This window comes from Umbelopsis ramanniana (assembly GCF_025399195.1).
Source record: "Umbelopsis ramanniana AG unplaced genomic scaffold K450scaffold_7, whole genome shotgun sequence".
Taxonomy (NCBI): Eukaryota; Fungi; Mucoromycota; class Umbelopsidomycetes; order Umbelopsidales; family Umbelopsidaceae; genus Umbelopsis; species Umbelopsis ramanniana.
The window spans coordinates 275674-293628 of record NW_026252093.1 but is presented as its reverse complement, the minus strand read 5'-3'; the positions used below and the strand labels follow the sequence as shown (position 1 = coordinate 293628).

Below are 17955 nucleotides of genomic sequence, written 5' to 3'. Positions count from 1 at the left end.
CTAGAAAATTTCCAGCTCCGAAACAGGAAAGATGGATTACGACACTGCTGTGTTCGGTAAAACGAACCCAATTCACATTATCCGAAGCAGTATTTCTATAGCTTTTCACAGTCGTGATCCACCCTCATTTTATTGTAAGTGTGAGATTTCCATTTGTATAGCTTCTCCACGAGGTTGCCATAATCCTGTATTCATGTAAGAGCCGCATAGATTTCCTTTGTGGGCAATCTACCTTGCTTGCGAGTGAATCCCCCCTCTGAAAGACTTGAGGGACTACACCGAATATTTATTTCTAGGCTTGAGACGAAGTTTATTTTGGTGGTGCTCAGCTAGAATTCTCAACCCGTTTTATATTTTTTTTTATATTTTTTGAAACTGCGGGCAGAATCCTTACTTTCGGTCTATTAATTCCATCGTAGACATCCTTCCTAGATTCATACATAGTGTTTAGCACAGCAATTCAGAAAAAGATACGCTACACATGGAGGACGGTATAGTCTACCACTTTGATGATGTGTCTGATTTCTACGCAGGTAAAGCTTTGTCCCTTCATCATGAGAGTGCTGTTCCAATTCGCCATGTTCTCCTCGTCGGATCCCAGCTTGTCTACAACGACAATCTAGTCACAATCCAGCAACAGCACTGAGGTCGTGTGTAGTCAACCGCTTTCTTTGCGTCATATAAATGACCTTGGGGCTTCGCAGTTTTTCAGCACTACACGATACGTTTATCAGCGACTTGGCTTCGATCATCAGCCCCGCAAATCGACCGTTAGAATATTTGATCCAGTATCTTTCACACTTGCTCACCCCACCATCTATTATTTATTATATAGAGCTAGACGATGTACTTGGTCAGCAGCTCTGTGACTCTCCCGAGGCTGCTAACGAGATCACCAAGACATACCTTGGATTTCTCATCAACTTTCAACGTAAGCTATTAACTTAATTCATAGTGCAAATATCTCCTTTGTTTCGATCTTAATGCCTTATCGGTTAACTTTATTTACAGATGAATTCTTGACCACATCAGCCGAAGTGGCTTATGCAATGTACAAATTCATTGATTCACCTGTATACTCCCGATACCACCAAAGTATCGTTCGCCATCTTCTCACAACTAGAGCGACTAAGGCATCCAGCCCAGTTGAACTCTCCATAATTTATGCCTTTCTTCTTCATGCGGGCAGAGAAGATTTAGGCGTTATGAAAACCATTGTACAAACCACAGTTGACGCCAATGGCACCAACCTGTTTCTGCAGAAATTAAGAAACGAAATCGAATTCTGTATTGGTGGTACGCGCTTCACCATCGTAATACTGATGCTGATGTTTGAAATGTGCAAAGTAGCAAAGCTTAGCAAAGGGGATCTTGGTAAGTGTAACCTTATTGTGTTCTGGAAAGAGATTACAGCACTGACAATGGGCAATTTTAGAGCATATCTCGCCAGCATTTATTCACTACTTGCTGGATATTGTGGAGAATATGTCGAACGACAGTGAAGAACTACTCAATTACTCGGCGATGCGACTTATACTTGTATTTAACGAACAATTCATGATGCAGCGAGCTATGAGTCCAGTGTCCGACGATGGAAGCGAATTTCAAAACCAGATACTGCGAGTACTGAGATCCAAGATAGGAAGCAGCAAAACATTTAGCGAAAACTTGATATTTATGTTGAATCGTGCCGGTATAGTATCTCAGGGGTTTTGATTTTTCTTGTCATCATGGTGACTTTACTAAACGGTGCCTTCATACCTTCGCATGGCGAATTTTAGATGATGCTTGTGTCCAGATGTTGATCTTAAAGTTACTGTACTTAATATTTACCACCGAAGAACTGTTCGAATTCTTCTATACCAACGACCTGTGCGTACTTGTCGATATAGTATTAAGAGAACTTTGTGATTTAGGAGACGAAAATGATGCAGAGGCGGTAAGTGTCATTCCAAGCTGTCCTTTTTTGGCAACCCGTAAAAATGGTATTGTGCGGATCTCTAAGCAGTACTGCGTTCTTAGCTTCGCCAGACATATCTTCGTGTGCTCAATCCCATGTTGGTCAACACTCAATTGCGATACACCCCCTACAAACATCAGCAGATTCATCGCATCTTGTGTGCTATGATAGCGCCTCGAGCATATCGCCCTGTGAACTCAACTACTCAGCGACTTGTTCAACGAATCATGGAGGACTGGTGGGCTGGGGTAAGTTAAATGGCATTTAAATGAAAGCGACACATAGAGTGGCCACATTAATCTAACGGGTTCTCATTGCATTTGTTAGGTTTGCCAGGAACCCGTTGCACCCGTCGTTGGTGTACACCTTGATAATATAAAAATCGGCCCAGATAGCGTTGCTATAGCCATAGCGTCCGAAAATTCATCACCATCTCCCGTAGTATCAGCTGCTATAGCAGCTGATACGACTACATCGGCCGAAAACGCTGTGAGTTCCACCGTTGGAATGGCAGATCCCCAGCCAATAAATAAAGGGGATACTGACCGAGGCGTCTTATGCGCATAAGAACCTCAATATGTTACAATTTAGTTTTGTGTTTTTTCTTCCCCTGTTTTTGCTTTCTGCTTTGCTCTTACTTGTTTTGTTTTGTTTTTTTCGGTTTTGGGGTAGAGGATGACACATATCATTTCTTCAGTAACGTAATAAATATCATTGTGATCTGACTGATATCAGCAATTGAATTGCATGGAAGACCGCCAAATGCGATTGTTTGATTTATCACTTACAAAACAGGAATATACATGATGATGCTCAAATGTCTACGAAAGGGTGAGGCAATACGAAAAGATAGAGGAGGGGGTATGAGAACAGTAGTGGGAAAGCAACGAAAACGTTATGGAAAACAAAAATACAAGAATACATGTAATAAACAAAGTAAGGGAATGCGGGTGGGTAGGTTGATCTGGCAAATGGTGAGTGTTATCATGGAACTTAAACGAGACCAAATCCCTTTGCGTTTTCTATAGAAACGATTAGCCGGTTCTTTAGCTTTTCTCGGCTAGAGTATTCTGGGAGAAGAAGTCGGCTAAAGCAGGTAAGAGCAGTAGGTAATCTATAAAATAAGAAAATGGTTAGTGGAGCTAAACGCAAAAGAAATAAAAAAGAAAAAAGGTTTTCAAGCTTACCGATCACTGTCAGGTCCGTTCCGTTGTATGACAAACATAAGCTCTTTTAGTCCACCAACTGGTATTCTATCGCTTGCGGTGACAAATAGTAGCAAATGTCGCTTTTGTTGGGGTGACAACTCGTGAACAATGGACCAAAAGTTTCTGTAGAGCAGAGCAAAGTTTGCGAAATTAGTGTTACTTGCTTTTTTCAAACAGGAAGGGGCAGATATGTGTTTTACTTACCTGATGACAACGTGATTGGAATCGTAGCCATCATCGTATTCAGCCGCGCTCTCAAGCTCATGCATGTCAAGGTCCAATCCTTCAGGACCATCTCGCTGTCCACAAGCAATCACTTCGACTTCATCCGCAGTACACATAGCAACAGCTGATCCACCAATGACACTCCAAACGCCTCGTCGGATAGCAAGCATAGGTTCACGGATCCAACTGTACATGAAGTGCCGACAATAGTCATCTACAAATTCCTTGCGGTTTTCATTGGTCACAGGTACGTTTTCACCGTCGGCAACAAGAGGAATAGTAACTACAGCGTTACCAAGAGTGGAGTATGATATTTCGTAACTGCGACAAAAGATGTCTTCGACATCATCCTGTTCCCAATCGAGTAGCTGGCGTAAACCCTTTCCAAGGCTAGGCCATCCTTCTTCAAGGTCGTTTAAGCTGAACAGTGCATTGTCGTCATCAAGCGTAGAAGGATTCGGGCACGTAAGCATTTTCCAAAAGATTTTTGGAAATTGTAAACCAAGTACGACTCCATTGTAGATTGCCAGGCCCATCAGCACACCAAACATTTCAAATGATCGACGTGTCTCTGCATCAATTTCCAAAGATCGAGTGGACTCGTTGTAGACGCCTGCATTGGAACTGACCCAGCTGGATCTCGTTTCTTGGTCAACTTCGAACAGGCCAGATGGAGAGTGAATTAATTGTTCCATCAGAACTCCGAAAAACTCCTTTTGTACGCCGCCTTGATCCATGCCTTCTTCACCACCGCCTATGAATCGAACCTTGAGAGGCTTCTTAAGATCGGCCCAACGCCGTGATATTTGTTGCCAGGTATCATCAATAAGGTGCTCTCTAGTGATCTCCAATAGCAAATACGGACATGTGGCACTGCGTAAGCTGGTTTCCAAGTTACGAACCATCTTGGGAGAATCGGAAAGCAGTCTTTGAGCATGGGCGACCAAAGTATGATTGACGCATGCATCTTCATACTCTGATGACATTTGAGCCATCGCATCTATATGCAAGATTTTTCGTTTGAGCGATGGGGGCAGGAGAAATGAGTAACTGAATATGGAGAATTGGTATTCGTGCATAAGGGGGAAAGGCAACAGCATTGATGTTGACGATGTCGTTAAGAAGAGTCGAGTACGACGCTGGTTTTCATTCAAATTCAAATACGTGTTGGTTTTGCCAGCCCCCATGAGCTTGACAATATATGACGCCGAATGTCGCCCTTCTCCCACCAACTGAACCCGCTTCCAAATACGATATTCGTCCTTAACGTCCAAGATGCGGTTGAAAGCATCATTATAAAATGTCGTGACTGGGACAATGGGCTGGTTTGGATCCAGACAATTTGAGTCGTCTTTACAAGGGTAATTATCAGGATCAGAAATCAAATTGTACATAGGTCAATTTCATACTTTTGTAACAACTTACATAGTAATTCAAGAGCTTTGGTAGTGCGTATAACGTGGTCATCTTCGTCAAGCTTGTAAGGGCTGGAATGGTAATGATCTTCCATAAACACATGGCACAATTTGACAAATGCTGACATATCCTCCGCATCAAAGCTGAATCGTAGAGAAAATTAGACTATGTAAAATTGTAGAAAGCCAGCTCAATGTGAGGTGGATAATAACTTACCAATGCAGTGTGCTCGTTAACAACGCACGCATGTCGGACGTTTTATGACTGGATATCTTACATAATATGGTAATCAGCTTTTGAATGAGTATATCTTCACCGACAGCGATGTTTGCCTTGAGGTTATGCGCTGCACCGATGCTTCCACTTCCGTCTGCTTTGCTCTCGTCTACATCCGTTTTGTCAGGACATGATTCCGCAGACACCGAAGCTGCGGATGAGTGTTTCTTCTGTATTATATACCATTGCATGCAAGATGCAACAGAACGGCACCAATCGACCGCATTCCGAGAAAAGAAATAATCGTCTGGTTCGTCCATAACTTTGGATGAATCAGACGTAGCTTGGTATTGACAGACATCGTCGCAATTGAGAATCATTCTGGTGAGGAGCATTTCCAAACTCTCGGAGGCGACTTTAAGAAGCAAGTCGGCGTTCTTGTTATTGGCCGTTACTAAAAGATCAAACAGGTCGTTCAAAGCTGCCTTGTTGATGCTCGGGTGTTGCTGATCTTCTACTTCATGTCCCAAAAGGAAGCTGTTGCCGAGGCCGTCCCAATGTTCAAAAGTGAGCTTGATAAGATTGGATAAGTATCTGAATTGGTCGTCAGGTTCCGATGAACTCATCTTATCGAAATAACTCTTGAAATGTTTCATATCAATAAAGACATGAGAATGTGCATCCGTAGATACGTCAACTTCCTTCACACTGTCAAGTTCTTGAGAAGTTTGCAAGTTAGCTTTCGCAACATCATCCATATGAATGTCATCATTTCGAGTATGTGGCTTGCTGTTTCGTTGGCCATATTTCTTTTCGTATTTACTGCTACGTCGAGATCGCTTCAACCAGTTGTTGCGCTCTTCATAGTATTCCAATTCATTCAAAGGGCTTTCATTATTATGTGGAACTATGAACCGTCTGTTGCCGCCAATGGCACTAAGCACACCAGCAGATACATTCCCCCAAAATTGTCTAACTTGGCTAGGAATGTTTTGGATGTTACTCTCAGGAAATGGTGCATCGTACAGAGCAGCTCCAAATGGTCGTTCCATGTTGACTATGGCCGTCTTTCTAAAAGAGTCAGGCAGTTTTGAGTCATCTTCTTCATCATCATTAGCGGAATGCGCTTCAGGAATCTGTGCGTCTTTTTGGGCAGGTGATTCACTGGTACTGGAGTGTATGATGGGAGAAAATGATGACGTTGATGTAAACAGCTCTGACAAAAAGGATTGCGGTTCGTTCGATTTTTTCTGCGACCTCTGCAAACGGGTATCAAAGTAGTGCAGTATGGTGGTATCTGGCAGCTGCGTTATTGCTTGGCACAACTTGCTGTGTGGCTTGGAAGCAAAGTGGATGGCTAGGACTAATGCACCTTCAGGGTTAAGCTTGAGACCTAAAAATTGTATTTTTATAATAATATTTTCAGTGTCACATTGCCAAGTTCGACGATAGAACAGAAATATAATAAATAAATAAAATGATTCAAAACATACCTCTATGGCTGCCATTTGCACAGAGTCTATTGTAGCAGTCTGAGTTGTTGCATCCCGAGTGTATTTGGTAGAAGTACTGTTTCACCTTCAAACTAAAGGCGGTCGTCGCCTTTTGAACTGTGGACTGGCGGTGCCTTGTACGGTCTACCTTATTATGTTTGTCCGACTGAGCATCTATTTGCTTGACCGATACCTTTCTATTTTCTTCTTCGTGGCATGATTGAGATCTTTCTTTGGTTTGCCGATATTGCATCATTGAGTATTGTTGGGAATTGACTGCATTTGCAACTCCACGCCCAGTTTCTCGATAATTAGGTGCCAAGGAATCGGAACCATGCTGTCTCAATGGATTCCCAGGCACAGCCGCTAGCTTGCTGGAGGCATTAGAAGAGCGTCTCCGTCGAGGTGCTGCATGAATGCTGATTTCTGTTGAATTAGCACTGTTAGTCGCATTTATCTTGGAGGTCTGTGCTGAGCTAGCGGATGGTCGTGGATCCTTGTTCGTGGGACTTAAACAAAGGAAGCCTTCACGATCATCAGACGGCGACATTAAAGGTGAAGTTGGTATTGAGGTTTGTTGTGAAGGTGAGGAGACATCATCAACATCAGGCATACTTGGGGCAAGATCGGTAAGCAAAAGCCGCACCAGTCGACTCAAGAGTCTATGTGCTCAAACCACGTGACTGTTTCACGTGACGATGTGCTTCAATATATGGTTTCTGGAAACGGTCCATTTTCTCTCAGTCGCGCAATGATATCATTAAAAGAGTCATTGCAGCAATAAAAAAGACGAGCCTTATACTTATTCTCAAAGTTAATGGACATATCGGTTACAGGAAGTAAGGAACATTCAGATCGTAGCACTTGGAAATAAAGTTGCAAACTGTTTCGGGTGTGGGAGAATGTAAGGCAAGTGAAAGTCTGACTTTGCTATTGGTCCAAGTTATCACTGTCAAGACTGCAAGTGTAGCCACCTGTATGTCCTAGTTCAAAATAAACTGATATCGCCCCGAGTTCAAGCCGTTCGAACCACGGGCATAATAAAGACCTTCGAACGTTAAGACCAGTCCCCATCTTGTTATTTACGATGTCGAAAGAGACACTTTATTGACAGATGAGCATAAGTACAAAAGGTTTGAGAAATCTTACCTTGAGATGACTTCCCTCTCCCAGTTTTTTCAATGAGCCATCTTCCCAGTATGCTAAACTCCGAGTTTGCACACAAAATTTTTTTTTCAGCGGAGGGGTCCAACCGAAAGCATCCCCGCAAATAAAAGATATTAAGCATGGCCATAGATCGCACTCTAGAATGTGCACGACGGCGAGCTGCCAACTTATTCATAGAGCAATGCCAGTCTAACGACGGGCTCTGGAGCTGTTGCGGACAAACACTACAGACGAAAGCGGAAGCATTCAAACATGCACACTCAGACCATGGTGATGAGTTACAGCAAGAGGCATCTCGGGTATACCGACAATATCAAGACGCTGAAACAACTAAAGTAGATAGTAAAGCATTTCGGAAAAGAAGAAGCAAAAAGGGCAGCAGTGATCCTATCTCCACTGAATGTGATTGTGATATATCCGATTACACAGTCATTCTCTTTTATCTCTATCAAGCCATCGAGAGTCCAGATCAACTAGCTGAACAACACTATCAACTGTGCAGCCAATTTTCCATCACGGGAAAAGTTCGGGTAGCGCATGAAGGAGTCAATGTTACCCTTGCTGGGACCAATGATGCCATTGGACATTACATCAAATACGTCGTAGATAGGCTACACTTGGAGGACAAAGACCCATATGATTTTTTCAAACCGTCTTCGGGTTGTGTCCATGTGTTTGAGGATCTTTCGGTCAAAGTCGTAGAAGAAATATGCCCACTGAACGCCGATGTGACATTATCAACTCTGCTTACGGCATCTCACAAGGAAGGCAAATTACCACCTGCCAAGTTCCATGAAATGCTGCAGAGGCAAGACGTCCTTATTCTTGACACTAGAAATTATTATGAAAGTCGAATTGGCAAATTTGAAAGGGCAATTACTCCGGCCACACGCAAGTTTGCACGATTCCCAGCGTGGGTTGAAAGGAATAAGGAGGCTCTGGATGGCAAAGTTGTTCTGACCTATTGCACAGGGTAAGTTAAACTATCTCAAGTGTACAAACATGGAAACCAAAACAATCCCATGAAAAAATTATGGCCCATGTTTTGACTTTTCTCCGTGCCATATTTTTATGTTTCCTTTCATTTCGATAGGGGCATTCGCTGTGAGAAAGCGTCGGCGTATCTTCGACAAACACTATCAACCGACACACAAGTTTGGATGTTGGACGGGGGTATTCACAATTATCTGGAATGGAGCAAAAAAGCCGAGATCGAGCCCCTTTGGAAAGGGAAAAACTATGTTTTTGATGCAAGACAATCAACGGGAAATCAAGGTACTATTTCAAATTGTCAAGTTTGTCAGCAACCTTGTGCTCGTTATGTCAAATGCAGTCGGCAATGTCATCTCTTGATTATCTGCTGTGCAACATGCGAAGCCAAGCACGAGCAAATGGTATGTTGCGATAGCTGCGACGGTCGGACTGGCATGTGCAAATGTGAGAAGCTGAGGCGACAAGAGGAGTCCACACCGATCAAGACAAGCCCAATGAAGTCAGACCAGAACATCCAGGCAGACGCGTTTTTCACATGATTTGTAAATACTTGGGCTCTTTTCGTCCTCTTCCCAACCCAACACAAACCCCAAATTTCGTTCCCGTAGTTGGATCTTATATGCGCCAAAAAGAGCCATGTGAAGTGGGTACTGTGTAAATAAATGGGACAAATACTATATACCATTTTCCAATTCGAAAGACGTTTATAATAAGTAATAAAAAAATAATATGTACACAAAAAGGAAAAGAAAATTTTGTAAAGTGCTACAAAATAAGTGGATGCTCAATGAAAATAACTGTGTGTGAGTGCGCGCCTTGTGGGGGGTGGGATCATTCTACGTTTTGTTGCGGATGAATCTCGTCATCATTTGTGCAAGATATGAGCAAAAAGCAATGGGGGGCCAAATTGGTTGGATCTTCCATTTTGTGATTTTCGTTTTTGGTGGTTTTAGCAAACAGCATTGCGAAATAATTTTTTTGTTTTGTTTTTTTTCCTCTTGGTTCAAGTGTGTGTGATCTTTTTATCTTGAGTTTTTTTTCTTTTCTTGAAATTCATTGCGATAGATATTTCCTTTTGTCTTCTTCCAGTAGCTAGGGATCTTTTGTGTGGTGGAGAGAGTCTTTTGGAGACGTTGTCGATCCAATATTTCATTGCTCATATTTTACTGGTATCACCAAAATCCACGTTGCGTAATGCCTACATCATAAGTATCTTTCCAAAGGGAGATCATCGACGACAAGAAGGACATCCATCTTTGTGAAAGTAAAAGATGCGGTGGTTATGGCAGTAGCTCGTTGATTCCCTACGAACCGGTACCTTGTTAGAGTTGACAAGAGGTGATGATAGAGCAAGGATTGACATAATGCAGCAATGATTATATAGGAAGAGAGAATGGGAAAAAAAAGGGTGAGATAGAGCAAAAGCTGGCAGCTGCAATTGGTAGTTGGAAAGAAGAAGTTTTTTTGTATTTTTGCAGCCCGTTTATATAGCTTGCTTGTGGGGTAAGACCCGCCAGTCAGTCAGCCCAAGTCAGTGGTGGTGGGTGCCCAAAAAGATATCACATGAATGAAAAATTGTAATTTACTACTTGCCTCACGTAGCAATTGTCACACAGTCGGTATTGGACCGCCTACGGTTCAGAGCCCATTAATTATACCCGCCTTCCCCGCCGAGTTTTAATATGCAGCGCTTGTTTTGCCAGTCTACGCTGCTGGGATTCTATACACCGTACTTCTCTTATTTTTGCTTACTTAACACGCGTTATGTGAGATAACATGGTCCTGTCGCACTTGTCTTGATTAGGTAAACAAGATCTGATCGACCCACGAGCACGCTTCCCCATGCAATATAAACGTAAAAATCACCGTACACAAAGCCCACCTTGCACTACGTCCCAGACAAGGTAACTGGCAATCAAAAATTGCCAGCCGGCTTGAACTCTTTCACTGGGAAATTTACCATACTCAGAATCCGACGCATTTGGTTGGTTCACTGCTGTTGCACGGACAGCCAAGCTTATTTCGGAGACTTTTGACAGCTCACGAGGGTGAATGCCTACCAGGTAGTAATGTGCATAGAGCTCTTGGCTTCATACACTGTAGTGAGTGGGTCACCAGTTTACGCTATAGGTAATGACCCTTGAAATAAGCTTATGTTAGCTTTACAGACTACTGCAAACATCATGTCAGTCGTACCAAAATTTTATTTGGCGTGCAAGGTCAACCTTTTTTTTCCGTATCATGGGACCTCTTGCTGTGCCATACGGGAAAAAAACTGGCTCACCTCTCTCCCGTCCGCGGCGTTACTAGGCAGTTTTTTAAGGAAGCACTAGTGGTTATGGCTTCGCAATGGCTGACCGACTTGGCGTACATGGTTACCGCTCTTGGCAAAACTAACAACGAGGCTGACATCTCCCCCCCCTTTCCCACTTCTTTCGTTCTGTTTCTGTATCTGTATAGTTATCCCAATGGACATTCAGGCTCTTGATTGGCAAGACTTTGCACAAGATAAGGAGGGATCAAAACGTTATTTTTTGTGAAGTTGGTCTATCCTGGGTACATTATTTAAAAAAGAAATTATCGTGATGTAAAAAAAATTGCGGGCAAGGTCAGCTCAGCGTCTGCTTTGCATGGAAACCGTTTGATATCTAAAACTCCGTCCATCCATCTTTCTCTTTTGTAATCTGTGAAAACATGCCAGAATTGACGGAATTGCTTCGGAAGCGTATGTACTAGGACGCTTATGGCCGTACAAACTTGCGATGGTAACTCAAACTTACTCAAATTAGGTCTAATGGACACCATCCGAGCCATCCAACCCCCAGAGAAATGGAAGCTTATGGTCATCGATTCTCAAAGCATCAAACTTTTGAATGCTGTGTGCAACAAGTACGATATTTTAGAGGAAAACGTAGGTGTCCGAAAACCTTCAAGATCTTGAAAGTGAAAGCGAAAAATTCTGTTTGAACTCTGCCACTAACTATTTCTTTGTTTTGCTGCTCATAGGTAACATGTAGGTAAATAAATAGAGCTGCGTATTTCTGATGATGAAACTGATACAATCTCATTTGTACAGTGATAGAGAATATTGAACGACCACGACAGCCATACCCAACATTGGAGGCCATTTACTTTCTGACACCTTGCAAGGAATCCGTATACCGACTGATAGATGATTTCACTGTCAAGGGTCCGATGTACAAAGGCGCGCATGTACATTTCACTAGTGGTAAGTATGGGAAATCCTAGATAGACTAAACGCCCATTGTGCACGAGTGTATAAACATATGGGTCACAGCACATACGTGAGTAACAAAATGGTGTATCCTTCCTATTCCAGCCTTAGAAGATGATCTATTTGACGAATTTAACCGTCGCTTGAAGTCAAGAAATGCTTCACAATACATACTTCGTCTGAAGGAGATGTACGTTGATTTTATGGGTAAGTGTGGCTTTGTTTTTTGTAATATCTTACATTCGCTCTAATGAATGTGGGGAGATACATATTGCTAATTTCAAATTTGCGGGGATTAGCCGTGGAATCAAGCGTTTTCACCTTTGATCGGCCGATAAGTTTTTTCAACTTGTTCGGGCCCGAGGAGCGCTCAAAGTTTGAACCCGAGTTGGAGAAGTTGGCGAAACAGGTCGTTATCAAAGCACTGCCTCAATAAGTTTTATTTTCCGGTCCTATCGTACTGACATGTCTTTTTGGATATTCGGTCATACAGATTGTTTCCATATGTGCCACGTTGGGAGAGGACCCAATAATTCGCTATCATAGACCGCTAGACGAAGATACTGGTGCCCCCATTAATAAGTCCTTGCCCTATAAGTTGGCTATGACGGTGCAACGAGAAATAGATAATTTTTGTAGGATAAACCCCAACTTTCCGGTAAGGCGTGTTTGCCGCGTGGTATTTGAGAAAAGCCATCGAAATATCTCTCACACAAATGTCATCGTTGCCATGCTCGTTCAAACCTCATAGCCTCCACGACAGCCACCACAGCCGCGTGCGACACTTGTCATTGTGGATAGGTCAATTGATCATGCTTCGCCTCTGCTACACGAGTTTACTTATCAAGCTATGATCACAGACCTCTTACCGGTTGAGCCTGCCGGCACTGCCATAAAGTATAATTATGAATATGGTCAATCAGATGGTACCACCGGCTCCAAAGAAGTCGTTTTGGACGAAAGCGATACTATTTACACGAGCGTTCGCCATTTACACATTGCTGAAACCACTGATAAATTGATCGAAAACTTCAACAAGTTCCTTCAGGAAAACAAGGCAGCTCTTAGTGCTAGGTGAGTAAATGGGGAATTTAGCTCCCCTTTTTGGGATGCCATCTGTAGTGCCGGCGTTAACTTTTCTTCACCGCATCGTACAGCGAGGGCTCCAATATGCCTCCCAAAGACTCTGCAAGAAGCTTGCGCGATATGAAGGAAATGTTGACCAATCTTCCGCAGTTCCAAGATCTAAAAGCGAAGGTAGATACTCATACTATGATAAGTATGTGTGTGATATATCATGTTCTAACATTGATCATAGTATTCGGCACATCTTAGCATTGCCCAGGAGTGCATGTCTGTTTTTGAGAAGCAGAAATTGAATTCTGTCGGAAACTTGGAACAGGTATAATATCCTCCTCGACCTAACAGACGATCTATGCATGCATATGGCTGTGACTAAATATTTTTGTTTTTGGTAGAATATGGCGACAGGTGAAACTCCCAATGGCGATATGCCCAAGACAATCGTGCTTGATATGGTGCCTCTGCTGGATGATCCCTACGTCAGGTAAGCCTTTCCCTTGCTGGAATAAATGGTCCGACGACTTGCGTAACTAAATGATGGACGATATCAAAGTCCTCTAGATAAGGCAAGGCTACTCATGCTCTATATCATCTCGCGAGAGGGTGGTATCTTTGATGAAGATAGAAAGAAATTGCTCGAACATGCAAGACTTCCACGTGATCTTCGAGAGGCGATCAATAATCTGACAATCTTAGGAGTTAAACTGACTAAAGTGCAGCGGAAAGCAGGGGAAAAATCTTTACGCAAGAAGAGAGAGCGGCGTAAATCGAGCAAGGATCAGGAACAACCTTATGAGTTGTCGCGATATATGAACACCGTCAAGAAAGTCATGGAGGTAAGGATAGGCCTACAATTGAACACAAAGGAAAGGAGGGGGGAGAGGGATCGATAACGTAGTATATTTTTGGGGACATAGGGACTCATTGTTTATTGCAGGCAAGCATTACCGGTACCATGGATGCCGGTCAATTTCCTTATACTCGGCAATCTGATGCCGAGCTACATGAAGAAGGATCGAAGGCTGGATCAACAGTACCTGCTACAGGAGTGTCTTTACGAACAACCAAGCCGACTTGGAGTAAGAAAACCAACAGTATGGGGGTAAGTTCATATTGTCAAATTTGAGAAATGCTTCAAGTACGCATTAAGGATTTCTAATTAAACCATATATCTTATGTCTTTTGCTTTTTTTCTTCTGCTTTAAAAATCATTTTGTAATTTTAAGGGCACACCAAGAAATCCAACTGGAGCTAGATTGATCATCTTTGTAGCAGGAGGTATGACTTACTCAGAGATGCGGTCTGCATACGAAATTGCAGATATGCACAACCGAGACGTTATAATTGGTAAGGAAACGATCCTTAACAGTGTCATGTATTTGATTTGATACAACACATAATTAAACTCGTTCGTACTAGGCTCAAGCCATATTATTACTCCAGCTGGATATATTCAAGACCTTAGCAAGTTACGGAAACCAGCACCTATACCCCACAGAGTGATACCAGCTTATTCTCCACCAGCACCTCCCGTGCAAGAATCATCACGTACGCTACGACCGCATGTTCCACATCTGCCGAGGTCGCAGTCTCCTAGTCCGTTGCCAAGTCTTGCAACCTCTAAGTCAAGTGACAGTCCTATGGAATCTGATAAATCGGAGAAGCAAAAGAAGAAGAAAGGCCTTGGTCGATTATTCGGTTAAGTGTGGATAGATTGTCTGTTTGTGCATAAACAAGATTTTATCGCATCCTTCTTGGAGGTTGGGGAATTTGCATTTTATCAGACGATCCTGAGACGATGATGTTTTTCAAACCCTAACTTTGGTCAACGCTCTATTATCATTATTTCCTAAAGAAGTGGTCGTTGTAATTTACCAGAGAGTCGGCAAGTTTAGACAGAAACACATTAACATTCCTCCTTTGGGGAATATACGAAATCCGGAGCATAATTTTAAAATAAAGAAAAAAAACAAAGTTACCTTTTACCACAAGCAAAACTCGTGACTAAACACCCTCTGCGAAAATAGGTATATAACATCTTGTCTTTGGGCAAAATTTTTTATCTTTCATCTTCTCTGATTTCTTTTTATTTCTCTAATATTCTTCATGGCCCCTCCTGCTGTTGATTCGATTCCCTCTGTTTCCACCGTCGGATCCACGGCAGCTACGGCAGCTATTGCATCTTCACCAGTTGATATTCTCAGTGATTATGCTCACCGTAGTAGCCAAAGTTTCAGTGTATTGCTGAACCGCTATTTCCAAGCACTTGATATGCTAGCTGCCTACAAGCAACGAGAAGCAACTTTGCTAGCTCTTATGGAGCAGCAACAAGATTCCAACGCTCTCGATGAGGAGACTTATCTGCCATTGAAGGATAGCATCAAGATCATGCGTCTTCATATTGATCAAGCCAAGAAGTTGGAAGCAAAGACATTCCTTAAATGTTTTGAAGCCGTTAAGACTGAACCAGGTTGGAGTCAAGAGAAGAAGGTCTCTGTATTGCAAGCTATGCTGGCTCTTGGAGAATAAGCGTAATTCCTCTCTTTGGTTATAAAAAGAAATTGTCTCACCGGGCCTAGCAGCTATACGGAGAACGCCGCACCCCCCTCCTCAGCCCAACCTCACTCACCTACACATACACATGCACTCAAAAGCTTCAATTTTGATTTTATCTTTTCCCTCTTATCGAGATATCCTTCATCAGTGATTTCTTCTCTAATTCTTAGATAGTGTAATATCCGCATCCTGTGCCTTTTCGTATTGAATTTTTTAAAGTAGTGTAGTTTACATTTTTTTCCCACTATTGCATAGATCGTTTGAAACCAATTGATCTCTCCCCCAATCGAAAATAAAGAAGAAAACAAAAAATTCACTGGTCTTGCCCCATGATTGTTCCTGGTTCCTCCGATAATTGACGCTCAACGACCCACCCCCCCTCACATGACGATGCCAGTGACCATGTAATAAATTTGCTCTCGTTACACCGTAATCAACTTCTTATGTCTCTTTACCAATTTGGGGCGTAACAGTATCGACGTCTTTGATGACGTGCCTAATTTGGCGACCAATTTGTGCAAGCTATTGCGTCAAAAGAAACTATGAGAATTATGACAAGCACCTTGGAAAAAGGTCATTACAGTGACTTATGCCAAATATAAACATTCAATGCTAAGTTGGCCGGCAAACATAGGTCATCTTCTACGATATCATCACCACTACACCATGTAATGGCCATATACTTGTCTTTAACATCAACATAACGAAGGCATTAGATCACTCAGACTTCTTCTCTTTTTACCCTTTTTTGCTTCTTGTATTTATTTGTCCTTTTTTTTGTTTGGAGACGAAAAACACGGTTCGTTGAATTACTCGGTTTTTTTAACAGACGATCGCCGCGGTTTATAATAGGTGCCGGCCAACAGAATAGCAGCGACAGCAATATGCCCGAGAAACCAAACATTTTTGTAAGCTACCCAAGCTTTTTTGAATAACAACAGATCAAAACCCACAATGGCATAATTGACTGTGAAAGTGCATGCAAGCCATGCTACTGCCTTCCAAGCCATCTGCAAATTAGGGTTGCTTTGAATGTGTGGCTGAATCAGAGGACCGAGGAACTTGACAAGGACACCTTCGGCTTCGACGTCTAAAAACTCCATAAGGAATGTCAAAAAGTAGTTAAGATGGAATCCGTGCCAAATGGCAAGGAAAGCCAATGATGCGGCTTGCGAGATTGATTTGTTGTTCAAGAACTTCAGCCGCTTGAAAATGTATATCTTGACCCAGAGGTTGGTATTCATGTTGAATGATGCAATCACATGGTTGGTAGAGGTGGCTAGTTCGTATACTTTTGGAGCTACGTTGGCCAAACCGGAAAAATCTGCTTGGTCATTGTTGGTACCAGCATAAGAAATACCAAAAAGGGCACAAGCACCTAAATCGTTCAGAGTTTAGAACAATTTGTACATCTGCATATCATACAACTACCATCGTTTTCTTCCTTTACCTTCTGTAAGAGTCCAAACTCCAAGGTATTTGTTGTAAACCATTTTGCCCGTAATCCAAAAGATAACCAATCGCTTAACAATGTTCAGTGAAGCGAACTCAGATGTCAATAGATAGCTGGTTGGAAATTGGCTACCAACGATTTGCTGAACTACCAAGTATCCAACAGCGATTGTGGCGCACCTTTCGACATATTTTCTTTGCGATACCTTTGCATTTTCGAGCTTAATAGGAGACAAGCTATCGAACTGCTCAAAGGTTATGAACTTTTTGTAGAGTGAATACGAAAATTGTGGTCCAATCAAAAATGCCGATGGAAAATAGCTGTAAGCTATTATGTGAGATAGTGATGGAAGTGTCTCTAGAGCTGTATCGGATCCAAATGATAGTGGGACTCGCTTGGCCTTTACGTCATCCGCCACGCTCTGGGCTCCAGGTGGTGGTTTACTAGGCTGTCCTGTTTCTGCACGTCCATCATAAACGTCTATACCTAGTCCCATCAACCGCAGACACAAAACACATTGCGACATGGTCCAATTAATTTCATAGCCGTCGCCTGATTTTGCCCAGTATCCTAGCAACAGATACAAGGCATTGAAGACAAAGACGCCTATTGCTCCCGACTTTCGATCATGCAGTTGATCCGCGAACCAGAGGATGCCGTACGTGACGAGAACCGTGATCAAGGAATGGAAAATTTGAAATCCATTAAAGAAAAAGGAAAGGCCGAGTCCACTGACCAACAAGTACGTGTTGCGTTCCTTTGAAGCACCTGCTGCAAGTGGCTTGAGTAGCGTTCGCTGATAGTAGGCTGCAATGGGATAGGCGAGCGCCAAGGTAATGAGGAGTCGCAGAGTTGGCTCTGGGATCCCAGAAGCATACGCTAATGGAAACGTTACTAGATTCATTGTCTGAAGTGGAATGAAAGCAAGGGCCTTCAGGTACAACTGACTT

The 17955-nt window shown here is 42.6% G+C and overlaps 7 protein-coding genes across 7 annotated transcripts; 5 read left to right on the top strand and 2 right to left on the bottom strand.

Annotated features, from left to right (window-relative positions):
* The first annotated feature begins 329 nt into the window (after positions 1–329).
* K450DRAFT_225507 (uncharacterized protein) lies at positions 330–2697 on the top strand. The gene is made up of 7 exons (XM_051586388.1): positions 330–533; positions 836–931; positions 1012–1374; positions 1436–1693; positions 1782–1939; positions 2032–2208; positions 2288–2697. Exons 1-7 carry the CDS (start codon positions 482–484, stop codon positions 2525–2527), a joined length of 1344 nt encoding a protein of 447 aa, XP_051447932.1. The 5' UTR covers positions 330–481; the 3' UTR covers positions 2528–2697.
* A 1-nt stretch (position 2698) lies between these two features.
* Positions 2699–7227, bottom strand: K450DRAFT_225503 (uncharacterized protein). The gene is made up of 6 exons (XM_051586387.1): positions 6519–7227; positions 5026–6418; positions 4819–4952; positions 3373–4744; positions 3148–3291; positions 2699–3074 (listed from the first exon to the last, which is right to left on the bottom strand). Exons 1-6 carry the CDS (start codon positions 7129–7131, stop codon positions 2954–2956), a joined length of 3777 nt encoding a protein of 1258 aa, XP_051447931.1. The 5' UTR covers positions 7132–7227; the 3' UTR covers positions 2699–2953.
* Positions 7228–7760: 533 nt separating this feature from the next.
* On the top strand, positions 7761–9374 carry K450DRAFT_225500 (uncharacterized protein). Its single transcript, XM_051586386.1, has 2 exons — positions 7761–8658; positions 8779–9374. The coding sequence occupies exons 1-2, from the start codon at positions 7805–7807 to the stop codon at positions 9215–9217; spliced, it is 1293 nt and encodes a 430-aa protein (XP_051447930.1). The 5' UTR covers positions 7761–7804; the 3' UTR covers positions 9218–9374.
* On the top strand, positions 9375–9788 carry K450DRAFT_225499 (uncharacterized protein). Its single transcript, XM_051586385.1, has one exon. The coding sequence runs from the start codon at positions 9531–9533 to the stop codon at positions 9693–9695; it is 165 nt and encodes a 54-aa protein (XP_051447929.1). The 5' UTR covers positions 9375–9530; the 3' UTR covers positions 9696–9788.
* Positions 9789–11308: 1520 nt separating this feature from the next.
* K450DRAFT_225491 (uncharacterized protein) lies at positions 11309–14995 on the top strand. Its single transcript, XM_051586384.1, has 15 exons — positions 11309–11403; positions 11468–11592; positions 11751–11907; positions 12019–12120; positions 12213–12322; positions 12407–12571; positions 12665–12987; positions 13071–13170; positions 13232–13315; positions 13392–13480; positions 13550–13832; positions 13934–14098; positions 14223–14343; positions 14416–14498; positions 14817–14995. The coding sequence occupies exons 1-15, from the start codon at positions 11373–11375 to the stop codon at positions 14847–14849; spliced, it is 1971 nt and encodes a 656-aa protein (XP_051447928.1). The 5' UTR covers positions 11309–11372; the 3' UTR covers positions 14850–14995.
* A 50-nt stretch (positions 14996–15045) lies between these two features.
* Positions 15046–15878, top strand: K450DRAFT_225489 (uncharacterized protein). The gene has a single exon (XM_051586383.1). It carries the CDS (start codon positions 15103–15105, stop codon positions 15523–15525), a length of 423 nt encoding a protein of 140 aa, XP_051447927.1. The 5' UTR covers positions 15046–15102; the 3' UTR covers positions 15526–15878.
* Positions 15879–16135: 257 nt separating this feature from the next.
* Positions 16136–17938, bottom strand: K450DRAFT_225488 (uncharacterized protein). The gene is made up of 2 exons (XM_051586382.1): positions 17003–17938; positions 16136–16930 (listed from the first exon to the last, which is right to left on the bottom strand). The coding sequence occupies exons 1-2, from the start codon at positions 17907–17909 to the stop codon at positions 16362–16364; spliced, it is 1476 nt and encodes a 491-aa protein (XP_051447926.1). The 5' UTR covers positions 17910–17938; the 3' UTR covers positions 16136–16361.
* Positions 17939–17955: the final 17 nt, after the last annotated feature.

Excerpts from the sequence above, each read along its gene's own strand:
- K450DRAFT_225507 (XM_051586388.1), top strand. The coding sequence starts at position 482 with ATGGAGGACGGTATAGTCTACCACTTTGATGATGTGTCTGATTTCTAC. Across the intron at positions 932-1,011 it reads ATTTCTCATCAACTTTCAAC|ATGAATTCTTGACCACATCA; the intron begins GTAAGCTATTAA and ends CTTTATTTACAG. Across the intron at positions 2,209-2,287 it reads TGGAGGACTGGTGGGCTGGG|GTTTGCCAGGAACCCGTTGC; the intron begins GTAAGTTAAATG and ends TGCATTTGTTAG.
- K450DRAFT_225503 (XM_051586387.1), bottom strand. The coding sequence starts at position 7,131 with ATGCCTGATGTTGATGATGTCTCCTCACCTTCACAACAAACCTCAATA. Across the intron at positions 3,292-3,372 it reads TCCAATCACGTTGTCATCAG|AAACTTTTGGTCCATTGTTC; the intron begins GTAAGTAAAACA and ends TCTGCTCTACAG. Across the intron at positions 3,075-3,147 it reads AACGGACCTGACAGTGATCG|ATTACCTACTGCTCTTACCT; the intron begins GTAAGCTTGAAA and ends CTTATTTTATAG.
- K450DRAFT_225500 (XM_051586386.1), top strand. The coding sequence starts at position 7,805 with ATGGCCATAGATCGCACTCTAGAATGTGCACGACGGCGAGCTGCCAAC. Across the intron at positions 8,659-8,778 it reads GTTCTGACCTATTGCACAGG|GGGCATTCGCTGTGAGAAAG; the intron begins GTAAGTTAAACT and ends TCATTTCGATAG.
- K450DRAFT_225499 (XM_051586385.1), top strand. The coding sequence starts at position 9,531 with ATGAATCTCGTCATCATTTGTGCAAGATATGAGCAAAAAGCAATGGGG.
- K450DRAFT_225491 (XM_051586384.1), top strand. The coding sequence starts at position 11,373 with ATGCCAGAATTGACGGAATTGCTTCGGAAGC. Across the intron at positions 11,908-12,018 it reads GCATGTACATTTCACTAGTG|CCTTAGAAGATGATCTATTT; the intron begins GTAAGTATGGGA and ends TTCCTATTCCAG. Across the intron at positions 13,316-13,391 it reads CTGTCGGAAACTTGGAACAG|AATATGGCGACAGGTGAAAC; the intron begins GTATAATATCCT and ends TGTTTTTGGTAG.
- K450DRAFT_225489 (XM_051586383.1), top strand. The coding sequence starts at position 15,103 with ATGGCCCCTCCTGCTGTTGATTCGATTCCCTCTGTTTCCACCGTCGGA.
- K450DRAFT_225488 (XM_051586382.1), bottom strand. The coding sequence starts at position 17,909 with ATGAATCTAGTAACGTTTCCATTAGCGTATGCTTCTGGGATCCCAGAG. Across the intron at positions 16,931-17,002 it reads AGTTTGGACTCTTACAGAAG|GTGCTTGTGCCCTTTTTGGT; the intron begins GTAAAGGAAGAA and ends TGAACGATTTAG.